The 26,526-nt window shown below is 38.1% G+C and overlaps 1 protein-coding gene across 1 annotated transcript in view; it reads right to left on the bottom strand.

Annotated features, from left to right (window-relative positions):
- The window catches only part of NCKAP5 (NCK associated protein 5), a 373,153-nt gene that overhangs the window by 243,242 nt on the left and 103,385 nt on the right, over positions 1 to 26,526 (bottom strand). Inside the window, exon 3 of the mRNA XM_027637160.1 lies at positions 3,918 to 3,995. Coding sequence (XP_027492961.1) covers positions 3,918 to 3,995 — 78 coding nt within the window. The remainder of the gene's footprint in view (positions 1 to 3,917; positions 3,996 to 26,526) is intronic.

Genomic DNA, 26,526 nt, shown 5'->3' on the forward strand with positions numbered 1-26,526 from the left:
TCAATCTCTGTCCACTGATCTTAGACTACAACAATTTTAGAAGATGATTAATTTCAAATACAGTCTATTACATTAGCATCATATGCCAGAAACAACTTTTGTTATGAGAAACTTAAAGACTGGGTTAAAATGGGGTTTTGGCCCCAAGACCTGGCTGCTTAGACCTTAATTCCCCTTGGGCCAAGTAACTAAGCCCCTGGTGAAAAAAAGATACTTGTGCAGAGCATGACCTTATTTAGCTGGGGTAGCATTTGTTTTTTTTCTCAGCCTTCATTACTGTAATATCATACATAGGGTTTTTCATTTGTTTGCCATGCAACTTATTCCCCTAAGATTAGTCTTTTTCTAGTCAAGCAGTTTAAAGCTAATCACAGTTGTTATTTTAATCTGTGCTCACCATTAAGAATTCTTGCAAAGCTATTTTGTTTGTTAGCAATTATGGTCTCCCAATGGAAGTTCATGATTACAGCAAAAGCAACCTGTTTAATACTTGGCACCTCTTTAGTACATAGGCATTAAAAACAGGAGAACAGAAGCATTCTAATACTTCTGATGAAAGCAGAGCAAATGACATACTCCTTTGAAAACACAGCACTGGAGAAATGCCATGCAGTTCTCATGTACATTTCTGCTCCCTCCCCTCTGTGTTTTACATTACTGTAATAAGGTAAGAAAGTGCTGTTGAGCCTTCATTCATTTATTATATGATGGTCATGTCTGAAATGTAGCATATCCTCATGTTTTCACCAAGGCAGACTAAAAACTTGGTCCTGGTTCCAGTAGCACTACTAATAAAATTCCTTGGAAAGGTCTTAAGACCAGGGTCTGACCCCTGCATATTCAGGCAAGCATCCTATGCTGAAATATGACTTCTTTCTTCTGTCGAGAGGCTTAGTAATTGCTGCCACTGATCTATGCATCAAGACTTAAAAATTATTATCTACTGTCAAGGTCAATTAGCAAAGATCACATGAACAAATTTTTGCTTTTCATGTTGATTGTCCATGTGATTCTACCATAAAAATTATACATATTAATACCCATTAGCTGAGTTAAAGCATTAAATGAGTGTGTAAGAAACAACACTGCAAGGGGATCCCCCGCTCCTGACCCAATTCTGTCCTGTTTAAAGTTATTTCCAGATGGGATAGGGCAGAGAAATCTAAAATAATCTTTTTTTTTTTTTTTTTAAATTGATACATGGGGATACACAGCCACTATTGTGCATCACTTCCAGTGATAAATGTTGGTGATTTACACCGACAGGTCAAATTTGTCTCCATTGGATAAATGTATTTTGTTTAAACATGAGAAAGGGGGAACCACTGACGAGTCAAATATGCCATCATTTTCATCATTCTTCATGTGAAAATAACTACTGTGAAATGTTCACTATAAGAAAAGCTATGTTAAGGAAGTCTGCATCTTCACAAACTAGTGAGGTGCCTTCACTCATTGCCAAGGTTTTAAGGATGAAACATCTGAAGCTGGGCTAGAGGTCTGTTTTAGTAGAAAGCTATAAAACGTGACCTGACCATAGTCAGTTCTCCTGGGACAGCAATTACAGCAATAAATGTTTCACAGCAGATGCTAATGCCATGTATAAACAGTCATCCCCTAAAATGAAAAGAAATTTTGGCCCCCACATGTCTTTTTGGGTCCCATTGTACTTGTGTAAATGTAAGGGAAATGTAAAATTGATATGCACACCATGACATCGGCTTTAGTCTCCTCTGTCTTAGCCTGGCCCCTATAAATCTGTCCCGGCTGTAAGTAATGCTGAAGGAGCTAAATGCTCACAATTTGTGTCTGTCGTTTTTATGAGCTCGCCTGGAGTAAAGTGGGGGTTATTGGTCAATGTCAGGTTCAGCACCCAGTGACCCACTGGGTTAAAATCATGGTAGTCACAAATCAAGAGCATAATGAAGTCTGAGAAGACGGCTATGCTGATTTATTAGGACATCTGTCTGGCTATAGACAGCCGAGCACTGCCCCTGTGTAGTGCCAGCTATTAGCATAATCCTTGCCAAGAAACTTCTTAGAGATTTAAACGAGAGAAATAAAGTGTTCAAAGTGGACCGGCAAAACCAGAAGGGTTTTTCTTGTAATGCTCATTACAGGTCTTAACTTTTTATGCCAACACCCAACAAAAAAAGAATGAAAATAAATTAATATTAAAAATAAATTACTGCTTTGAGTTTTCCAAAACCACTGAATTTTCAGAACACATCTGAATGTCTGTTCATAATAAAATGAAGTCACTACCCCTGCTACTTTTCAAAGACTTTTTAATGTTTTAAATTTTTATTATTCATTTATATTTAACCCAGTGGTGTCATCTGCATATAATGTTATCACCTTCATTCTTACAAAACTAGTCTCTGTAATCTTAAATGAAAACTTAGGGGGTTTTGTGCCAATTACTTTGACTACTTTTTTAAAAAAGGCAGGAATTAAGCACAAACTTTCTCAGTTTTGTGTATAAATGAGACTTAGTCCATATTATAATGCTGTATGCTGTAAATGCCGTAATGCTACTTTATTTCACATAGGTCAAGAGGTTTGTGAGGTGCATATCAACTAGTATTGGCATGTGCAAAGTTAAGGTTTTTTTGTACATGAGAGGCATTCAGCTGAAAAATCAAACAGAGCATTATTTCTCCCTTGATCAGAACTAAGGTGAAATATGCTTCTTAATATGAAGATTAAATTATTCCCCAAAGATTACTTTATATTTGACTATGTATTTAAAAAGATTGTCACTGCTCATATGTTCTTTAGAAAAAAATAAGTTAAATATTGCATTTGAAAAAAACTGCTGTGAATGTTGAAAGCGTTTCATCACTGGTATTATTCCATTTCCTCTGTATTAAATGTTAACTTAGGAGTTAAGCTCATAACTAGATAAAACATGAGATAGTGAGTAGTTAATAAATAGGTGCTAAAAACTTCAAAATATAAGGTACAAGCAAACACCGCCATTGTGCAGAGCTTTTTAGACCAGCTATGACAATAACAATTCTATACAAATAGAAAGTCTGGAAGAATTAATTCAAAAATTATCAAGATATAATTAACTCATTAAGGCTGTGAGACTTCTGAGGCTCCTGAAGATTAGGTAATTTCTTTGTTAGCTTTTATCAATAAAATTCCCGTTGTAAAGAGGAAACTACATCTGGAATGAAGGGAGTACCCTTTCGCAAGAGCTGAGGACCTCCATCTGTGAGTAGATGACAAGTACAAAACCAGAGGAGTGCACAGACGTTCTAAGGTCTTACAACCAACTTACAGAGGGTCTCAGAGTTAGAGATCTTCAGAAGTGCTTGTGAAATTAAGATATTTGCTGTAGGCAGCATGGAAACACCCACTAGCATGTGGGTTTGCTTGAACCTGAGTGCTCTCTGCTTTGCTTGAACCAGAGAGAACTCTGCACAACGTGAACAGAGAAGAAATAGAAAATCTGGACTAGCAAGAGTCCAGATTTGCAGTCCTACTGCAAAACTGTAAAGCTGTGGTTATTTTAGTTTCAAGACTCCCAGTTGCTCGTGCTGCTGTGCTGACGTTTGGGCTGTAGTTTGTGTGTTATTCAGTGAAAACACTTATATTCAAGAATATAAGACAATTTATTAAATTCAGTCCATTTAAAAGAATCTGAAGTAGAGTTAGCATCCATTGCTTAGAAACTTTAACATGAAGAAACCTGTGCATGTGTGTAACTGCCCTGATTAGCAAAGGCAAGATTCAACTTGTGTGTGATGCCCTACTTATTTCATTAAATAAGATTTGTTAGTCTGCGAGGAATTAAAAAATGGAGAAGCTGAATACCCAATCATTTATTTGAACTCAAGAATGAAAACTATGAAATGCAGTATTTTTTCCAAAATAGCAACATAAATAAATGTGTGTGTGCATAGTACTTGCCTCCATAAATTCCAGCGTTGTTCTTCCAGCTGAGTCACTAAATGCTCTATGTATTTGTTGGAGTCCATATATTCCTAAATGAAAAATTATTAAAAGGTTAGCTTTTCAATGTCAAAAACATTTGTAAAATGAGTCAGTTTGTGGAGTCCACTTTCATTTTGCTCCCTAAGTTATCCAAAGTACATAGAAATCACAGTGATGTAAAAATCTAGATTAAAGCCACTTTGGGATTCATACCATGCACTTTTCAGAGATTATTTTAGTGGAAGACAAAAGGGGCTGAGGATACCCAAGCAGCACAAATGAATTAGTGAACATGTAACTACATATCCCAATGTAATCTAAGCCCAGAATAATCTTTCCTGAATCCAGACTGAAAAATAACTTCTTAGCAGCGCAGTCACTGTTTCAGTGCACATTTTGTTTACTTTAGACATAAATCAAAGTGAACTGAATATCTGACTCAAATATTTATTTTTGTGGACAGTATGAAAAATATTATAGCATGTACCCTATTTGAAAATGAAGCTATAATTCAGCTCCAATATAATTTTCCAGTTCAGCTTTTGCAGATGCTATAACTTGCAATATAAGCTATATGAAAGCCCCATACTTGTGTCTAGACAAATTTTTGATAAATAATCTCGATCAGATGAACAATTTGGATTTTTTTCTTATTGAAGCCTATTCTTTAAACTCAATGCAAAGAGATGATGTTTATTCTCAGCAGAGAAATCTTTCAGTAATAGAAATATACCACTTCATTTCCAGGAGGAAGGCAACATCAGTGTTATTTATATCAAATATTTCAGAATGAACCCACAAAATAACATGATATGATATGATATATTTGTATGACAGCAGTACCAACACAGCCACATTACTATTATTCTGAAAGCCTATCAGTAATAATATAACTCTCCTGAAATATCTCAGCAAAGCAAAATTATGTCTCAAGCCTCATACTTCAGGAAATAACAAGTTTTGGAGTACTATATAGAAAAGAATCCATCTTCACTTTCTGGAGAAAGAAGCTCCATTTTCATAGCTCCACTGTTTTACCTTCAGACTCATCACAAAACCACTTTGTGGAGTTCTTGTTTGTGTTAGTAGTTGTTTCTTTACTATTACTATTTTTTTGTGTAAAAATATGGATATTTGTTGCAAATTACTTGGTTCTTCTGAGCCATTTACCTTCATGACCAGGAATATGAGACAGCCACCACAGGGACACTACTTCATCATATCTTCTCAAGGTAAAGATAAATGTTAGCTCATTGTAATGATCATAATATTTTAAAAAATATACATTTTTATTTTTCAGGACTGGAATTGTTCCAAGTTTTTATTCCAAGTAATTATTTTATTGTTCTGTTTGAGAGAATTAGTGAGTGACTGAGAGAGCAAGAGAGAGAGAGAAAGGTTCCTCAAAGGTTATCATGACACAAAGCATCTCATCTGTCCCTGGCACAGATGAGTTCAACGATGCTCCCAAGGAGCCTGTGGAAATGCATCTCAGTCATATCCATGAAAAGCTTTGGTTATTGTGAAAATTTGCATTAAACTCTGAGGCTGCCCGAAGCTTAAAATTTATTCTAATTGCTCTAAATAGAAGTATCTTGTAGATGTTTCTTTCAGAAAACATTAAATAATGTAAATCCTAAGAAACACCATCAACTTCAGTGGCAATTAGCAGCAAGCTTCTTCTAAGCTAATATAAGTAAAGTCATTCTGCAAAATTAGAGTTCACAAAAATATACTGTACAAATAAATAATGATGATTAGTTGCAGTATCAAGTTCTTTAAAACAAGTTGCCTTTTTTAGATAATTTTTTTACTACAATGAATCTGGCATAAATTAGTATTAATACCTTTACATCTTTTTAATGTAATATTAAACAATATTCCTGATTTATTCATCAGTGCACTTTGCCCTACAGGCAAAGATAGGATCAGCAGTTTTATTCTGCATAATTCTACCACAATAATGTAAAAAACTCATTCTGAAGCAATTTTCTCAAAAATATTGTCTAGAAATAAAGGCAATGGGGGAAAAGGAAGCAATATGTTTATTTTGTATGACTGCTGCTTTAATGTTGAATTTTTCCTGTGGCAAATCAGAAATATTATTCTGTTTCTCTTTGAAAACCTGCAATTCAGGAGTATGTGATCTGTCAGTGTGAAAAAGTTATGTAAAAAAATCAACCATGATTTGATCAGAAGATCGTGGTTAGCAGTACCTCCTTTCTTCTGGCACACTCATGTGCCAGCTGTGTCTGAAACAGGCTATCTGCTTCAGACATCTCTGTTCCTAAGACCAGGTTTTTGCTCTTTTCTGTTATCATCTCTCCCAAAAGGCCAAATTCTGCAATCTCTGGATCAGTATCCAGTGTCATTATTTTCTCAATGTGAAGCAAGTCGCAAACAGTCACTTGAGATTTACAGCAACTTTTTGATTTAAAATAACCTGGCACATTCAGTGATAGCAGAAAATGTGAGTAAACCCCCAAAGTAATCACACTTGTTTATGGTTGGACTCAATGACCTTGAAGGTCTTTTCCTACCTACATGATTCTATGACTCTGTTTTCACAAAGACAATTCACACAATTCAGTAAAGTACCAACATTTCACAGTAACCAATAGATCACATTGAGAGGGGTAATATAAGTATTTTATGTCTTCCTTGGAGCAATGTCAGACAAATGCTTGCACCATGTAGGCCTTGAGTGGCATGGCTAATTGTGGAGTCTGAAAAATTACATGGACCGTCATTTTCTGATGTGAGCATATGACTCCAGGAGTTTGCATTAGTGGAAGGAGGATCCAAGTGACCCACAGATACATGAGAAAAGTACCTTTTCCTTATCAAAACAGACACAAGATACAATAACTGAGTAAGGATAAGAATCATTGAGGTAGACACAACTGGTGCTTATAGTAAACACTATTAAGACAAATCAATCAAATAGAAGAGAAGGGCCGTGAAAGCACAGAGGCCCCAGGGTTTCAAAAGGGGGTTACAATTCTGCCTGTTAACCCTAGAAGGCTGGACACTGAGCACCTGCAAAGCTAGAGGGAGTAAGGCTGTGTAAGGCCAAGTCAACATTTCCAAAATGATGCAGCATTTTTAATCTGAAGTTGGAGACTTCGAATTGGAGCATTTTTATACATTTGATGACATTACATAGCAATTGTGCTGGTTGTAGAATTGCCATCCATGCTGTTATTCACAAATGGACCAGACCTTGGCAGCCTGTGCTGTGCTGGCTCTGCTTTGAGTCCCACTCCAACCTCCAGTAGTTCCTCCCAGCTTGCAGGATTACTGAGTTTGTGATGCAAAAAAAATAAAAAATCCTTTTCAGCATAACGAGTGAAACCTACCCCTTTTCTTCTCAATTACTTTGCCTCCAGCCAGGAGAATTTCACTCCTTCCTCTATCCTGTGATGGCATATAACTCCACTGTTTTGAGGAAAAAACCTTCTGTAATACGTTTAAATGCAATAGAAAATTTTTCTAACAGCTGCATGTATTCTGGCATGCAGAAGGAGTTGGTATGCAAATGTCACATACCAGCTCATCTAATTTAGAGAGCATCAGAGAATTGCTTTACCCAAATTATCACTGGTTTGAGCTGAAGCACGAGCCTACAAATACACCTAAATATGTTTTCTGACAGAACTAAATATCTCGTTTTGCAATGCTTAATTGTTTTGCTAATTTTTTTATTTTTCTTTTCTTTGTTAACTGGACAGCTGTCAGGAAAAAACAAGGAAGAGAAAGGAAATGAAGTGCCTCCACTGAGGCCCAGGATCCACTGCTCAGTATTTTGGTTGGTTACATGGGTATTTGTTCTGGCATATCCACATTGTTGTGCTGGGCAGGGTATCAGAAATTATACAGTCCACAGAACATTTTCCCATCCATTGTTACAGAGCAAACCCTTAGAGCAACCTTAGGCTTGCAGCTCAGGAGTCCCTCACTGGAAACTGGAGGTGATAAATTCAAGCTAAAGAAATAGCTCGTAGTCTCTGCCTCTCTTAAGGAACTTGCACAGCTTGGTATCAAAGAGAGTTTAATGAGCTTAGCGATATGTGAAAAGGATTAAGGATACCAGCAAATCACTTGATTACATACTTAATTCAATAGGGCTACTCACATGCTGGAAGTGACCACGTGCTTTGGTGCTGCGCTGGGCAGGGGGCATGGGGAGGTGGGCAGGATGGGGTGGGACTGGGTCAGCCTGCAGCAGGGACACCCCAGCTCCCCTAAACCCACACACCTCATCCAGGCATGCAGGGACATGGCAGCTGCCCCGCCTGCCTCTGCTCTCCCTGTCCCGAACAAGTTCTCAAGCTTCCATCCAGCCCTGAGTGCATGGCTAGGATGCCTGAGCTGTGCAGAAAACAGGAAAATTGGGACACAGACTAGGCAGACCAGTTTTGAATGAGGGCTGGGAGGTAAATGTTCTATTCAGCCCTGCAGAGCCTGAAGCATACCATTCCTCTCTGGCACATCTGACTCTGCTCCCAGTTCAGTTGGAATGGACACTGCCCAGACGGCCCTAACACACTGTTCCACAACACTACCCCTTATTCCCTTAATATTTGTATGTGGACCAGACAGGAAACCACCAGCATGGATTCAGGCTCTTGTGCTTCACAGAGGAAGACATTGGGCACTGGGGAGTAAAGAAAAACACCAAACGAACAACCTGACAAGCACACAGATAAGTTCCCCCGAGTGTCTGCAGCCGTCCAGCCCTCGAGACCGCGAACTCCATGGAGAGCTCAAAATCATCTGTTACAGTTCAGAAAGTCGCATTTTCACAGGGAATGGTTATTAGAAATCAAACAACAACAAAGCTGTCTGCAGTCAAACAGCAGACTGTTGCAATTAGGAAATGATGTTAACAAAGCAACAAAGGGGATATATAAGCTGTTACATTAAGCGTGGAGACACAAGTCATTTTCGAAGGATCTTGGAAGAGTGCCCTGGGGTAAAGCTTTAGAACTAGGGAAAGTGACTTCAGAGACTATTATAACTTCTGTAAAATATTTATTTTTGTTTTCATCCTGCTGCATAAACCTCTGATAGAAAATACTCTTTTCCAGCAGCCTAAGAGGACACATATATATATTTATATAAATGTATTCTTGTCTGGACTGTTTTTCATGTATGAAACAAATATAATTGAGATTTGAGTGAGCTATCTGCTGCACACTAAAAATGAATCAGGTACAAAAAAGGATAAAACCTCTTTGGATTAATATTTCTGTCACTCTCTTCAATACCATACCTGGCTAGACCACTCAGCTTTGGTCTTAAATAGCAATGAAATGTGTGGCTTAGGAAAAAATTGTCTCTAAAAACTGCCATTATTTCTGATATATTCTTTTCCTACCTGATTTCAACATGTTATTTTAATTGCCAGTTTTATTAATAACTGACATGAAAGTGCACATTGAGAACCTCTGCAGTGGAGCAGAAGGCTGACAAGAGCCCTCATGCACATTACACCATTATGGTAAAAACAGTAATGATTATTTTAATAAATATGTTGAGCAAATATCTTAATTATTCAAAATCACTTAAGCCTCAGTGAACAGTTCATATTGCATCTCAGCTGCAGTGATCAAAACTGATTTACCAACTCATCTGAAGCCAGTTGTTTTTGTAAAAAATCAGCTGGGTTTCCCTCCTGCTGCTGCCTGGCTTCCGCTTTGCACTCTATTAACAGGCACGATCCAGAGACGGCAGCAGAGTTTAATAAAGCCTGAAATAGCACGAGCTCATTAACTGATGGACAGATTCTGCACCCTGTGCTCTCTGAATACAGGGATGCAGGGATAGTTCTCAGAGGAATGCTATCCAGATCTGCAGCTGGCACACAGAACCCTGCTGCATTTGAGTTTATGCCAGTTTGTCCCTAAAAAAAGTTCAGGCTGGGGTGTAAAACGTGGGTACCCTGCTACTCAGTGATACCTGATGGGGAGAGAGAATGCTATAGTTTCATGCTATTTTCCATTTATGCTATATTTCCATAAAACAATCTGTTTTCCAGTAAGACATTTTCAACCAGAAAATCTCATGGCTCAGGCATGCATGTGCAGGAGAACTGTAAGGACCACTATTCTGCAAGGGCTCTTCCCTGCCTTAGTAGACAAGGAGGTTCTTTGGCAGGAATCATCACCACCACTATTCAGATTTCCAGATGTTTGGCTGGTTTGGGTACTTATAAATAAGGAGATTTTTTTGTACAAACGCCTTTTACTCCAAAAATTTAGCATTCCTGGAGCCTGAAAGTATCTATGGGCCATGGGAGGTTTGTCATTTCTACTTAATACTGGGCAAATTATTCTGTTTGGCTGTGTAAGGAAAGGAAACTGGATATTTTGTCCAACAGGCAAATCCATGCTATTTTTAGCTGATTTTCTTTCCCCCAAAGAAGTATAAATCAGTAAAAGCAAATACAAATGTAGAATTTATTAGAATCGAAATAGAAAAGGATGATATCATAGCAATAAAGTTTGCATTTATTAGTCATCCTCTAAGTCATTGAGCTTTTAATACACATTAACAGCTTCTTTGAGCAATAGGTAGGAGGAAATGTCCCCTACAGCATCGACAGGTGGATGTCAATGATTTATATTTGGGGCCAAAACAGCCTCCATAAAGGCCAAGTCTCCATGGATACCCATCTGTCCTGAGTGTCACTCACTGTGAATGAGGTTCAGGTGGCTTGTTAGGGCCTGATCCTGGGTGACAGGTAGGGAATAAGAACCACAGCAAATGCAGATGATAGTGCAGAGTATGGGCTGTGCTCACCTGTGCTAGTCCCAGAGGAAGGAAAAGCACCAAGAACTCTTTGAGCTTCTAAACTACCAAAAAGTCACAAAGCAACATTGGAGCAGCCCAAGATTTCAGCAGGAAATTGGAAAAACTTGCCTTTTTGCCAGGAATATGGACAAGTGGTTGTATCAGAGCACCCTGATGGTGTCTCCTGTACAGGCTTGGGGCTGCTCTCCCATTTACCTCAGCCTATGGAAAGTTCTTGTCCTCAGTGAGTATAAAACTTCTCTATATAGTGAAATAGAAAACGAACAAAGTGGAGCTTAGCATAGTGGTACATGTGAGAGTTCCTGGTTGTTAAAAGTTATTGATGACCGTGTGTAAGTTAAGGAGGTGTTAGAGTGGCACAAAAGTTTATAGCCCGGCAATTCCACAAATGAAAAGTGACTGTTATTTAGGGCAACAGGAATTTGCTATAGCTAAAACAAGTATTCAGAGTTAAAAAACAACCACAAAAAAGAGTACAAGAAGATGTGCAGATTTTATGAGTTTGCTGCTACACAGTATGTATATTTACATGAAATAATTAGCTGTAGTCTTGTTTATGTCAAATCCAATTTACATTAATAAACTTCACCCAGCAAAGACACCAATGCTGTGTGAAAATGCCCAGAAATGTTAGCAGCCATAATAATGCAGAGTAAACACTAGAGCATTTAATTAATCAGTTTTTGACATTAACAAGTAATTACAATTTCTGAATCATTTCTGTGATGTTTTTTGTGAATATAAATTAACTACAACACATGGAAGAACTGCTGATAGGAGGCATCTGACTTACATAGACATATGGCACTTGCATGTGACTTCCACTGTCTAAAGAAGAGAAGGAGTTATAACAAGGATAGAAAAACATTCCTCAAATCTATTGTAGAGTTGTGGAAATTGAATTCTAAGGTTATTACAGATATTTGGGATTCACAAATAAAGACGCTTCATTCTCGGACTGTATCAGACTTTTTAACTCACTTGGAATAACCACTGTCATCCATCCAACAACAAATACCTCGGGACCTGAAGTTTTCTCTACCATTTTCTTTAGCTGCTTTGTTATCACTTGTCCTCACATTTATTCTGGCAGCTTCTGATGAGGAACAATGTACATGCACACAAATCAAGCCTATTTCCATATGGGTTTATTTCTCCTTAAAAAAAATTTAAATAAAGAAGCAGTAGATGCTCATTAGTTCAATCAGTAAAATTCCATAGTAAAAAATATAAAATATACACTATAAATTATAGAATCATTAAATGGCCTGCTTTGGAAGGAATCTTGAAGACCATCCAGTTCCAAAACCTTCTGCCATGGACAGGAACACTCTTCACTAGACCAGGTTGCTCAGCAACATCCAACCTGTCCTTTAACACTTGTGGGGGTGGGGCATCCACAACTTCTCTGGGTTCACTTATTCCAGTGCCTCCTAATATCTAATCTCAACCTACTCTCAGTTTGAATCCCTTCCCCCTCGTCCTGTCACTACATGCTCTAGTAAAAAGTCCACCTCCCTCTTTCTTGTAAGCTCCCTTCACATACATAAAATATATAAATATAAGTTTAAAAGTCCAACACAATACTGTAGGCATATCAATCTGATGATCCCAAAATATGTCCAACCATCAGCGGATAAAACAAGATGAGAAAAAGTTCTGAGGATTTCCAGCTTCTGATCCCTGTTCTAAGGACAAAGGTAACCTGGGGTTTAGCAAAATCTGAACTACCAACCCTTTAGTGTCTGTATTGATGGAAAACAGGGAATCTGCAGATGAGCAGAGAGAAGTTGATGTACTGCACTGGAGGCTGGAACCTCTTTCCCAGATAGGTTTTGCTTCGTTTCTCCTACCACCGTCTTTTGCCCACCTGCCACACTCTGGTCTAGCCACAAACTTTTTCACACAGAGGAGGAAATTTCTTAAACTTCTTATAGCACATTTTGAAAATTAATCTCTATATCAATGACCCTGTTTGCAACATCTCACCGATGCATAGAATCATGGAATCATAGAATCAACCAGACTATAAAAGACCTCCAAGATCATCAAGTCATATATATAGTCAAGAAAAATTTATCTCCAAGTTAATAAGGCAGCATTGCTCAGGAAATTTCAGAAGCTGCTTTCAGTATTCCACCTCTTCCTGGTACACGGAATTTAGTGAAACTACTTACATCCATCCATCTCAACTGCATGATACGTAAACAAAAATACATGGAAAAATGATGGAACATGCAAATAAATATATTTCTAAATATCCCCTGTTCATTGCTTCGCTTTTTCACTCTGTGCTTGTACAGAAAAGAAAAAGAAATTAATCAGAAGCTAACACACAAATATACCTCTGCATTTTCATAGTTTATTACAAACAAAGTACAAGCTATGCTCACAGGAAGCTCTGTCAGCTTGTGGTCTGCTTGAAGCAAATTATTGTCGCTGTCACTACCAGGGCTTGCAGCGGGTTCAACACTGGGTTTTGACTGATTGCAGTAGGCAAAGGAGCCTAAGGCATGAATCAGTTGTAAACTGTTGCGTGAATCACTCTTTTTCTTCAACCAAAATTCCAACTAATTTCCATGAGATATCCAAGAAAATAAAAACATTCATAAATGCAACAGGACTGGCCCTGCTTGAAGGTATTTGAAGGTAGGCAAATAAAAAAAAAAATCACTACCACATTCAATATATTTTCTTGTAGGTAACCATTCAATTCAATACGTGAGGAAGCTGATCTTCCTGAAGAGTTTTGCAAAGCAGGTTTCCCATGAGGAGCTCTGATCCCAAGTGCTGCAGCTCTCTGACAGCCACCGACGGTCGCCGCTTATAAGACGAGCTCCCAGTCCCTGCACACAATGGAACCTGACTTTCTGGGTTGGGGGATTAGTCATAAGAAGTTTGGCATTTCCTAAGTGGTGTGTAGGCCAGACAGCATCATGTGATACTGGTTGGAGATAAAACTTTTAGCGTATAGTGTAGGGATTTAGTGAAAGTGGATTTAGTGGAAGGAAAATGTTTTGCCGTAATGGTAATCTGTAAGCAGAGAGTTCAGTAAAGTCCCAGAAAGGAAATAAGAACTGGAACATTTGTGTCAGCAAACAGCATACACTTATGTTGTGTAGGCCTGTTAAACACTTAAGCCAAAGCAGTGCCTGTAGTTACAGTCACTAATTCCCAATAAATTCTGAGTGGAACAGAAAGCACAAAAGCACTGCAAGGACAATTTCTTTCCGGGTTGCAACTCCAACCCCATTATCCTCACTAATGCTATAAACATTTCCAGCCATAGATATCAGTCTGGGATAGTGGCAATTCCAAATATAGGAACACACATGGACCAAATGGGAGACGCCCAATGGCACCATGGGGCATTGGCTCAGGCATGGTTCCTGTGGATTTTTATATGAGCACAACTCTCCACCCCTCCAGTTTGCCTTGGTGACAGGCACATTTTAAATGGCCATGCAGCAGCCTCTGTGTCCCTCTGAAAGCTGGAGAGAGCTGTGCACCAGGCAAGGAGGTGAGGATAAAAGGTTCCTGTGATGGAAATCTGACAGTTAGAGACATGTTCCCAGAGCAGCTGTGAGGCACAGAGAATGGATCTTGTGGGACAGCCTTTACTGACCTGCCGTCAGAACTGGAGCAGGAAGATCATGTCCTTGGGTGAATATGGATGCCAACTGTTGAGTTTAATGTGTAGGAGTAACAGCCTAACAGAAAGACTTCCATAAAATATAAATTGGAAGCTTTTCCTCTTCACTTAAGTTGCAAAGAAAAACTCCCTCTTTGATTCCTGTATATAACAATTGTATTAATAATCATTATTGTCTTGTGCTTTTATAAGTGATCTGACACGCTATTAATGGTTTGTCTCCTGAACACTTGTGACTTCAGCGTGCCATGTATGGTAGCTGCTAAACAAACATAATGACACTGCTCCATTTAACGAGACTCTATTTCCTTTTCATAAAAATTAAAGTGAACCTTTAATTTCATTCAGCATCATAGAATTCACAGGTACAATGAAGTACCACTGAAATCAAAGCTGTAATTTAGCTCCTGGTTAACACTAATGTTTCTGCAGTTGAATATTGCAGCACTGAATTGCAGATCCATCTCAAATGTTATGTACCTAGAGATATTAGTTACAGTTATTGCAAAACATTCTGTTTATTCAAATCAGATTGAAACAAACACAAACTGTAGTATGAAAGGCTTGAAAATATTTGTTTAGATAAATATTCATTGTCAGCTGCTACACAGAATATATAGTGACAATTCAGACTACATTATAGCTTTTTGTTTTATATACTATCTTGCCAGTTAGCATTCAAAAATGTAACTTTAAAAATACCTTAAATTTTATGTGTGAAATAGAAAGTGATATACTTAGCTGTCTATGTTTCTTCCACATGAATCTTTCAATTTACAGGGAACTTAATGTGAATTAACAGTGGGAATATAAATGTAAACCTTCATTTTTCTGGTAATATAATTTTTTCACTAGCTGCAGCTTACTGGAAAAGTTCTTTGCAATATTTAACTGAATTACATTTTAAAGATCTTTATCATCATCAGATGGAAAATCTACGGCAACAAGTGGTGAGTCCTGTTAGTGTACCCGCTGCTCTACTGCCGACTTTTGGATGTTTAGACAGTGTGTCTCTCTTGGGAGCCAGAGACATAGACACAATTTCCTGCAGAAGCCTTGGCTCCCACTATTCTGAGACACAGAGGACAAATTAAAAAAAAAAAAACAAAAAACACACAAATCAATCCTGCCCCTAAAAGCATTTTTTCCACTAGGGTGACATCCTGTTTCCAGTGTGTAGGGGTGTTATAGGTCAGTTTCAGCTGGAATCATGCCAACCTTGGTGGAATTAACTGAGGGCATGTCAGTCCAAAATGAAGACAGATGAGATGCACAAAGTAATCAGGTTTTTCTCTCTACTGTTAGTGCATGATTTTTAGAGTAATTGGACCAAAAGGTTTTCAAACACTGGTTTAAAAAAGTGTCATTTGCGGATAGTAATTATTTTACAAAAACACCCTGGTATATAATGACCTCCTGCTGTTATTTAGAATTTATTAAGCATCTCATGTTTCTGAGTATTCAAAACTGGTGGCAATAATTGATATATGACAGAAAGGCTGAAATACTGCATCTGAACTGTGTAGGTGCTCCATGCATGAATCACAGACAATTTATTGGATGATCCTCACAAGAGCTGATGATTTAGATTAGTTTCCATAAGCCTTAGGATGTCTGCGTGCTTACACTAGATTGGAAATATTAAGCACATATGAAATCACAGGAGAAAAATAAAATATCAACTTCAATAAACTTTAAAAGTTAAGAGAGATCCCAGCCCAGAAAGTGCTTTTTTTCCTCTCAAACCTTCATCATCTACACTAACATGCCCTTGAAAGGTATTATTATTCAAAGGGTTGATTAACGTGGAAGGCTCTGCCTGACAGAGCCTCTCACAGATAGTGTGTACAGTGGGGCAGGTCTCCCAGATGTCCAGCTCCCACCTGGGGAAGTCTGCAGAAATGGTAGAAGCTTCTCAGCTCTCACTTCTCACATAAAGAGAAGCCTACCAGTTCAGTGTGGTTTTCAGGTGTTACAGACATCAAGGTAGTCATAAGATTGAACCATTGCACCCACTGAGCCGTACCCATATCATGTTGTTTGGCTTTGCTGTGAAAAGTGCTGAGCATCTGCAGGTCTCATTGATGCTGCAGAATTAAACTTATTCAGGGAAGAAAAACCAATTTCCAAACTTTAGATACAGTCTTTAATCATTCATGTAAAAAGCATTTCTGTAGCCATCAACTTGACAGTATTTAAATGAAAAGACACTGAAAATCTCTTGTTTTCCAACAGGAAATGTGTTCAGGGATTGGCATTTCACATGTATGGAGAAATTTACAATAATCATATCCTGATGACAAGTCTAGGAGAGGATTTACATCTAACAGGAATGATCTAATTTATCTTTCATAGAGTAATACCCAGTGGCTATTGTGAACATTTTATTATGAAGGAAATTAAAGAAAACACCAAGAAAATTAATGTTTTAAGGGAAAGTCATATGCTCCATTTAACTCTTCTTTTGACTGTCCACAGAATGTAATAAGTTAATTTGCTTCTTTTCATATGCCTGAGTAATAGAAATAACACTTTTCATAAATCACTTACAAAAGCTTTAAGAACAAAAGCAAGCTAATTAGTATAAAGCTTTTGAATTATTTCTGTATAAAAGTATATAATGGGCTTCTGCAATTTCCCTCTTGAAGAAAAAGCCCTTACGTTGAATAACAACCTTCCTCCTCTTCTCCTTTCCAACTTTTTCTGTCTGGATATCAAACCTCACTACACAACAGTACTATCTTCTGGTCATATGGGACTCAATGGAAATTTTGTCACAAACTTAAGTGTCATACAGTCACTGTTTGGATGTGGGGACAGTGGCACGCTATGAAAGCATGGCAAAGTCTCTGAGCAGGAAGGTGCCTCAACACTTCACGATTGAACACTTGTAGAGAAGCACTCAAAAGTTTTGCTGGTTAGCAGAGCCATTTCTCTTGTCTCACCTTGCTTTCTTCCAGTCATCCTTTAGAATTCTGATTCTTATAAAAGAAATTTGTTCCAGCAAAAGGTTTTTGTGGTAGCAGTGAAGGGATAGGGCCTTAAAAGAGAAGGCCTCCTCCATGCACCTGGGGTGTGGCTAAGGCCCTAGGCCTGGCATCCCAACCAGTTCTCCTGCTGTAGGCTCTTCTGATGAGGATGCTAAGGGTAGGATTTCAGACCATGCCTAACCTTGCAGTGTTTACTTAAACAAGCATATCTCGGGGCTCAGTATATCCTGGGTCTTTCAGTCCACACACTCTTACCTGTGTCATTCCAGTTGTTGAAAGGAGAAGCACATATCACAAAGGAATCAAAACAGCACATGGTTAGATCACAGAATCACAGAATATGAGGAAATGGAAGGGACCTACAAGTCCAACTCCCGGTCCCACACAGGACCCTCCCCAAGAGTCACACCATGTGCCTGAGAGTATTGTCCAAATACTTCTTGAGCTCTGTCAGTCTTGGTGCTGTGACCACTGCCCTGGGGAGCCTGGTCCAGCACTCAACCACCAGGGTGAAGAACGTTTTTCTAATATCCAACCTAAACCTCCTCTGACACAACTTCAGACCATCTAAACAGCTAAAGATGTAGATAGGCACCTAACGAGATTTTAATGAGAATGAACTCATTCTGCTTCCTTGGAGGTTTCTAAAATGCCTCTAGACTTTTTGTAAATTTTCAAATCTGTCTCCCCATTCCTTCCTGTGTATCCAAACAACTTTACTTTTCTCTTTCTGGGAGAGGGAGGACAAGGAAGCTCAGCTGTCCCTTGATACTTGTATTCATACCACATAAGGTAAAAAAAAAACCTTCCTCTGTACGTATTTGAAAGACACAATCACTTATGTGGATTGCTGAATCCCCCCTTATATTACTTTATATTCACGCATCAGATGCCTGGGGCCAGAAGGACATGCTGAATATGAGAGAATCTGTCTAGCCACAAAGTAAATACAGTGCACAGGAGGATTAAGACAAGGAAAATGAGTCTGCTGTTTTAGACTGCATAACTTTTCAGGCTCTCCTGCAATGCTGAAAAAAGTTAAGAAGTTCACAGAGATTATCAGATCTCCATACTGGGGAAGACTGAGTCACTGAACAAGTCCCATTCTCTGGCAAGACCATGGCTGAAGGTAAGATGTCCTCTGTCCTTCCAGTCCTTTAGCCTGATTACATCCATCTTCCTAACCTGACATCCTAAATACCCCAAGTGTGTACGTGCATCATACATGCTCACACACACATGCACAAAAAAACAAAAACAAAAACAAAAACAACCAAACAAACAAAAGCTAATTCAAGAAGTGTTTATTTAGTTCAAATTCAGTGTCTTAATCTTATGGCCTGAAACATTGGAGAGGCCCGTTCCATAAGAGAGTCACACAATCAGCTCCAGCAACATCTCAGGCAAAAGAGATTTTTTCTGCTTTGGCAGATTGCACTCCCTGTGCTAATATGTATCAGCTGATGGATCTCAAGCCATATTGAATTGTTTTATATTTTGAATTTTAATGAAAAAGACCTTTAGATTATTTATCTCCTAAAATGCTTCTGATTAGAGCTTCTTCTTTCAAATCCAATACTAAGTTATTAATCATGGCAGAGTTTTCTTCTTTCCAAAAATCAATAATTATTCATTTAGACATGATTAGTGCTACATGAGGAAAATATTTGTTTTAAAATAGGCAGCATTCAACTCTTAACAGATATAGTACATCATAAATGTAGCTTGGAATTGGAATAATGTGGAGATGTACTATTCTCCTGGGAGATCTGAGGATTTCCTCCTCATCTAATTTTTAATTTATAGCACTGATATGCTCTAACTGCTTTATCTGAAAATGGTTATGCACAGCAAAGATATGAGATACATTAACATCCATCAAGAGGAAATTCTTGAACATGACTGCAAACTCCAGAAGTATTTACTAACCTACAATCTGTATGGGATACTTTCATAATGATTATTTGTATCCCCTCAGCACTTTGGGAAAGTTTGCAAAACAGGCTATTTTCCAGTGGATGGCATTGCAATTCCAGTGACACCCGAGTACAATACTAGGCTGGATATCACCATTTTTACTACCAATTTAGTTATTCTTTTCATCACCATGTATTAGCTCCTGGAGAGACAGTCAGACATAGAGCCCAGCTCTACTGCTGTATGAAGGCCAGCCCAAGGTCAGAGAAAAGCCTCAATCTAACTGAGGCTGAAGTCAGGACTGAATTTGGAAACGAATTCTGAGTTCAGGGTCTGTGCGAACAACGTCAGAGAAAGGGATGCAGTGGGATATCAACATCAGATATTCAGTAAAAGAGGTATAATATTACTACTGTCAATTAAGATGATAGAACAGCATGTGTCTGTATTGCTAAAAGTGAAGAGTGGTATCAAAGCCCTTTCAGTGCTCACTCTCTCTGGACCAGCCCACGGAGCTGCTATTTGTCCTCACGCTGCTTGAGGCACACAAAAATTCTCCCTGTTTAGTCAACGTGTGCTACCCAGGGCAAAAACAGCAAGGAAAAGGAACAGTAAAAAGTTCACACCATTATTTGGACTTGTTAAATTTCATCTGTCAATTAGTGTTTTAATTTTGTGCACTTAGAGGCTTGCTCATGCCTGCAAACATCCTTTCCAAGACACAACTGGTGACATTTCCCACCTCCTCGTCTATTTTTCTCCTGTTGCTCATGTTATGACTAAAAGCAGCAGGATTATATTTTGCTCAGTGGGAAATATGTCACCTGCTGTTGAAAGGAAAGCAATTATTGTGTCCTCGCTAAATCTCGGGCCTATTTGTGTAGAGCTTTAGAGCTTAAAAATATAAACATCCTGCTCTGTGCTGGTGTAAGTGGTTAGGCACTTAGGAATCCCAGCTGGGATCCCCCTGGATGTCACCTTCAGAGACTGTTAAGCACAGGGGAAGATGCTAAACACAAGTGCCTTTCCTGTAACTGTGTCTAATCACTGGAAAGTAAAAGTTAACAATGTGCTCCTAGCTCCTGCACAGGACATCTCAGAACACTGTGTTCTCCCTCTCCCCCCTTACTCCAGGAGCCAGTTAATACTTTTCAGCTTTACTGAAACAAGATTAATGTCTACCCTGCATTTGTGCAGTTGTTTTCATTCCTTTTGAGTGTTTTTATGTGTCTGTAAACCTGTCTGGCAAAAGGACAGGTATTTTATTTGCACACTGTCAGATGTTATTTCTCTGTGCAATCTCCTGCTACCAAACAGAAAAAGTCTCAAAATCAAAATGACAAAAAAAACCCAGGAAATTTAAATTTGCAGCTGGCCAAAAGCAATGAAAGAACCAAACTCACAAATTGTGTGTATATATATGTATAGATGTAAATTCACACATGGAAGGATGTGCAGGTGCGTTCTCTTAAAGTAGTTTTCAATATACAAAGTTTGTTTCTCATGAGTCTATTGTTATTTAAATATTATTTTTCCCATAGAAGTGAAGAAAACTTATACAAACACTTGAAAGGAAAAAAGCAGAAGTCTGACTGAATTTAAGAAAAAAATTAGTCTTCCACTGCTTCCATCAACGCTGCCTCCGTACAATCCTAAGCATCCACTGCTCAGATTATGTGACCAATACATCTGTTCTAGAACAAGCAGCAGTCACAAGCATTGAGGCCATGTTGCTGAGAACACAGCTGCGTTGGGCAGGGCACGTCTCAAGGATGAAGGACCACCGCCTCCCTAAGACCTTGCTTTCTGGTGAACTTGCCACCGGCTGCTGCAAGAGAGGAGCCCCAAAGAGGAGATACAAGGACTCCCTGAAACCACATCTCAGCCTCGGCCATATTGATCATCATAACTGGTCTACTCTGGCCTCCAATCGGGAGGTCTGGAGACACACTATCCATAACGCTGCTGCTTCCTTTGAGAAAGCACGCAGGATCACTCTCGAGGAGAAAAGACAACGCAGAAAGAATCGTGTCTCACAGAATTTATCACCTAAGGAGTCTTTCTGCTGTGCCTTTTGCAACTGGACTTGTCTATCCCATATTGGCCTTTTTAGTCACCAGCGCACTTATAGCAAATATGGGTAGAGCCCTTCCCAAATCTTCATTCACGAAGCCTAGCCATGAAGATGATGATGATTCTTCCACTAATTATGAAAGGAAGTTTCTAACACTACTGATCAGCATCCTAAAATCTAGGGAAGAGGATCTCAAATCAGTTCTAGAGAAAGAATCAGTATTGGGCGTCATTTCAGGTAATAAAAGGGTTCTCAATTTTTACTACCATGTGATTCCAGTCAATAATAATAACAACAATAATGGAGAATTATTTTCCCTAATATAAATTAAAGTTACTTAATATTTAAAATAGGGATCATCTACAAACACATTCAGTTACATTAGTCTATGCAACTTTGGTATCCTAGAAGAAAATACACCTTTAGGCATATTCTCATTTCTAACAAAGCAAGCAAGTGCAAGTGGGAAAGCCATTTCTTCATATGAAGCACTAAATGTAGTGACCATACTAATAAAGAGCTGTCCATTTATAGGCATTTTCTAAATATCTGTCTTATGTTAACCATTTTGGATGGGCCACAAAGGTCTAGTATGTGTTTACTCAGATAAGAATTATACTTTTGCTATCTTCTCTATCTTAACAAAAACACACAAATTTTCAGTGAATACACGTTAGGGAAATTGTACCCCTATGCACTGAGTAGAGAGATTCAGACCATAGTATTTACATAATAAGTGAAAAATCTTCCCCAGTTCAGATACATTGCAGGCTGCTCCTTTAACAGCAGCAGAGAACTAGTCACCTATCAGCTCTGCTGTTGAAATGCTAACAGAGGTGGAGATAACACACCGTTTAGTTGCTGATAGTGTTTGTCAAGATTCAGAAAGGACCCAAATCCTTCTCCAGTTCTGAAGGCTGAAGGTGACATGTATTACCCACTACACAGTCTATAGCATTCATAGCATGCTGCAACTTAGCATTTAAATTTATATATATAACACTAAAATATGCAAGGAAAACTGTATGAAAAACACTAGATTTGTGCTGTTTACTAAAAAAAAAAATAAATCTCTAATTCTATTTGCAGTGTTTTGTATTATGGACAGCCTTTTCTCTATTTTGTTTTACCATGAGTGTACATGGTGTGCATGTATATTCAGTGTATACTTTCCCAATTTATCTGAGTTGAAGAAGGAATATTACATAACAGACTATATGTTCTCCTTCACATGATCTGCTAGAAACAAGGGCTTTTAGTATTTGACTAAATTCAAAAACTCTGGCATAGGTAACTGTTCAAAATTGCAGCCTATGAACTAAATTGGTATTTAACAGCTTGACCTATAAAATCTTTACTGAGCTGTGATACAGCATATGGTCTTTGCTGAGATATACCAAAAGATTCAGTGATAATATAAACACAAGGCTAGGTTCTTCCTTTCCAAATCATTTCGGATACGAGCTGCCAAAATCTACAGCATATGGATGTATTTTTATTTCATTTCATTTCGCTTGATTTATCTTCTGTTTCTCTTCTGTTTCTCTTTTCTTAAAACGTGCTGGAAAAACTGACTTTTAATTCCAGAGTCATTATTACACCCACTTTGATCAGGGAATCACAAACATTTCAGTATGGCCCATGAAAGTTCATGAGGTTTACCACGGCTCTTGAAATACCACTTCGTATCCTCAGCTTTCTAACTTTGTATGGCCTTCCAATGTTGAGTCACAACTGGTATCATGGTCATATCTACAACAAGTTTGTACTGGACACTGCAGAGGAGAAATACTATATTTCCCTTCTTTTGTCAGCTGTGAATAAAAATGGTAGCAGATCACTAATCCTTTCTCTATGGGCAGATGGCTCTTTGATGTATGTACTCATCAACAACCAAAATTCAGAATTTCATTTGGCTTTATCTTCATTCATTATGTATTATTGGTCTCTCTTCATTTAACATCAAAATTGTAAGTAAGAGGACTGACATTCTTTATGTTAATCGTTCAATTGATTACTCATGATTAATAACATTTAGCGTTTATATAGTTCTTTACATCTCTAAATTACTTCATAAATCTTAGTTCATCAAAAAATCTGAGACTTCTTACCAGAACTTTCCTTCTAGTGATAATGTCTAACCAAAAGGAAAAAAGCCAGTGTCACAGTGTTATTTGTTAAATATTTAGTGGTTTGAGGTACCAAAGCAACTGAGTGCATGAGTTTGATGAGGTTTTGCATTTCATTCTCATGTCATAATTCTTGTCTTCTGCATACATGGAAACAAACAGACTGCAAAGGGGGTGAGAAATGAAAGAGTAGGGCAACATTATGCCACTGAAGATTAACTTACTGGAGGATTTTATACGACACCTACTGTTGCCCGACTGCCCAGTACAGGTCAAATATCAGAAAAAACTTCACCAGCATAGTGTGTATCTAAGGTTAACTTGTACAGTTTCAGGATGAAGACTAGTCATGGACAAATTGCGTCTCTGTGGTTCTCCATATTCCACACTGCTTGCTAAGAACCTGTTGTTGGTGTTTGGCAGATGTTTATTAACAAGTTCAAGGTAACAGACTCCCAAGTCAATGCCCCACTATCTGAAACTTATAGAACTTATTGCACCAGTTTACTTGTACGCACTGCTGAATTACCCAACATAATGGCCCTAAGTGATGAGACAAGGGACTCAAATGAGCACACTCACAAAGTTATAGATATCAACAAAATTTCCTTGTAACAAGAAGGGAAAAAAATCAGCAGAACACTGGAGTGACTTAAGGCAGAGGCTGTGCAATTCAACACAAGTGTTCCCCAATGGATGCAGGTTCGTTGCTGGCAGCCTGGGTGCATTTTAGGCCTGACATAGAGTGTCAAGAACTTTCCCTTTACATTATTTCAGGAAAATGAAGAAGTTTATATATCACCTTAGTGTATTTTGTAGGAAGTTTTAAGCATGGAGTTTATCCAAGATATACACAAGTTTCTATTTAAAGGAACCTATTCTACTTTAGGCAAAACCAAAGAAATAGATGTTCTGTATCTAAGTGAAGACAGTTTACATATAGGTTTGTATGAGAATATATTTTGCTGAAAAAAAATAGGATTGTTCTGAAAGTGGTCACTATGTCACAGAGCAGTGCATGGAAATATATTCACGAAAGAATCCTATTCTTTTTTATAGGGAACTAAACACACCTTCATGCTAAGAACAGATGCACAGACAGAACATAAAGAGGCCAATGCCTTTTTCAGTGCTGGCCAATCACGATCACTAGGGCTGCCTACTGTATATGTGCTGGGTCTATGTGTTGTGACACATGTCAGGACCAGCTGTGCTCCTGCCAGCTCACATTAAATACCAGTGACTCTGCAGCTATTTTCTGCCTCTGCGCTGCATAAGAAAACTGACTATGAAAATTTGTCTTCCATGGGACAGCTCACTTGAGTGTTACTTATTGTTCAAGCACTTGCCTGGCTGAAAATTCAAGAGGTGTAAAAAGAAATAATTTCTTGATATTAGTTGTACAACCACTGTGTTAACAATCATAAACCCAATAAACAATTGCAGGCTTCAAAATGTGCTGTTTAACTGAGGCAATTAAAAGCAATGGTCCAGCATCAGTGATAGCTTTTAGGGGCCAAACGAAATAAATAAACCAATTAAAATAAGTGGATGCTTAACCTCAGACCTTCACATGATGTTGGGTATTGCTTAGAACATTTCTGCCAGTTTACAAATGATAATGTCATTACAGTAAAATTTTTGTCATTAACTGTCCAGAAGTCAAGACAGCTCCAGCAATGTAAGGCAAAATACGGTCTCATACCTGTAAGAGTAACCAGACTAGACTGCAGTTCCATTATTTTATACAGCCTTTCCATTCAGTGAATCTAGTTAGAATTTGAATTAAATGCAGATGCCACAATGCCATCATACCACCATCTTCACATGGTGACAAGCCCAGGTATAGTGTGTTATTACCAAGACAAAAAAGCAAGCTGGCGCAGCAAATGTAACGGCACTTCCTTACCTAACCTTCTTCCATATACCTTCCTTTTTTGCTTAGGAGCAGCTTGATAGGAAACCTGTTGGAAACTGCTATGGCAAACAACCAGCCCCCCTCCCCCCATCCCCAGCAATATATGTCCTTGGGGAACAACTGTCAGACGATTTATATTATTCAAATATGTAATACAAACAAAAGGCTAGGGTTTTTTTTCCAACTTTCAGAAATCCTTACATTATAAGAAATTTTATTATTTTATGATGCAGTTGAGTATGTTCAAATACATGATTTTGTGTACATCTGGAGAACAATTTGCTCATATAAACTTCTAATTTTACAGAACACCCCTAAAAGCACCTGAATTTTGCATAATTGATACTGAAGTTTTAGTCTGGGAATAACAACTTGGAACATTTTAAGTTAATCTGATTTTCTGTATCCTCTATAGGTTGCAAAAATCAGGGCTTATAAGGGCATCTCTGGTCAGATAATTAAACTTTGGTGTTATGGAATGGTCACTTTCTTGAGATTAAAAGCAGATTTTATTGCCACAGTAGTTAGAGATGTAAGTCTTCTCATGACATTCTGAGGCACATTAGCCAAAAGTCAAGTACTATGAATGTCTCATTTCATCCTGATGGCTGTTAGTGTCAGGTTAAATATTAAAATGCAATAAGCCCCTATGTTTAAAAAAAAAAAATTATTTAATTGACAAGAAATAATTTAAGTGTCTAATTTCTGTTTTGCTTGATGAAAAGTTTGGTCATTTACTCCACTAACAATAAAATATTTGAAACAGCAGGACCAGTAACAATAGTCATGCAATTCATCTGGACCATAAACACTTCAAAATACCTACTTTACCAAGAATGTTTTGAATAAAAGTGGTTTCCTTTTGAAATAACTATGCATTTCATCCTTATTATAGTTAAAGCAAATATATTAGATCCTTGACAACACAGGAAAGGCTACAAATGAACTAACAGCCTATTTTAGACATCTTAACATGATTAGCCTGTATCATAAATTGTGCAATGTATCAATTGTATTATGATTTGCTGGAGAGCCTTGTCTGTTACAAAAATGATAGATATTTAGGCTCCTGTGCATTTTTGGGG

This window comes from Corapipo altera, unplaced genomic scaffold (genome assembly GCF_003945725.1).
Source record: "Corapipo altera isolate COAL_440 unplaced genomic scaffold, ASM394572v1 45, whole genome shotgun sequence".
Classification (NCBI taxonomy): domain Eukaryota; kingdom Metazoa; phylum Chordata; class Aves; order Passeriformes; family Pipridae; genus Corapipo; species Corapipo altera.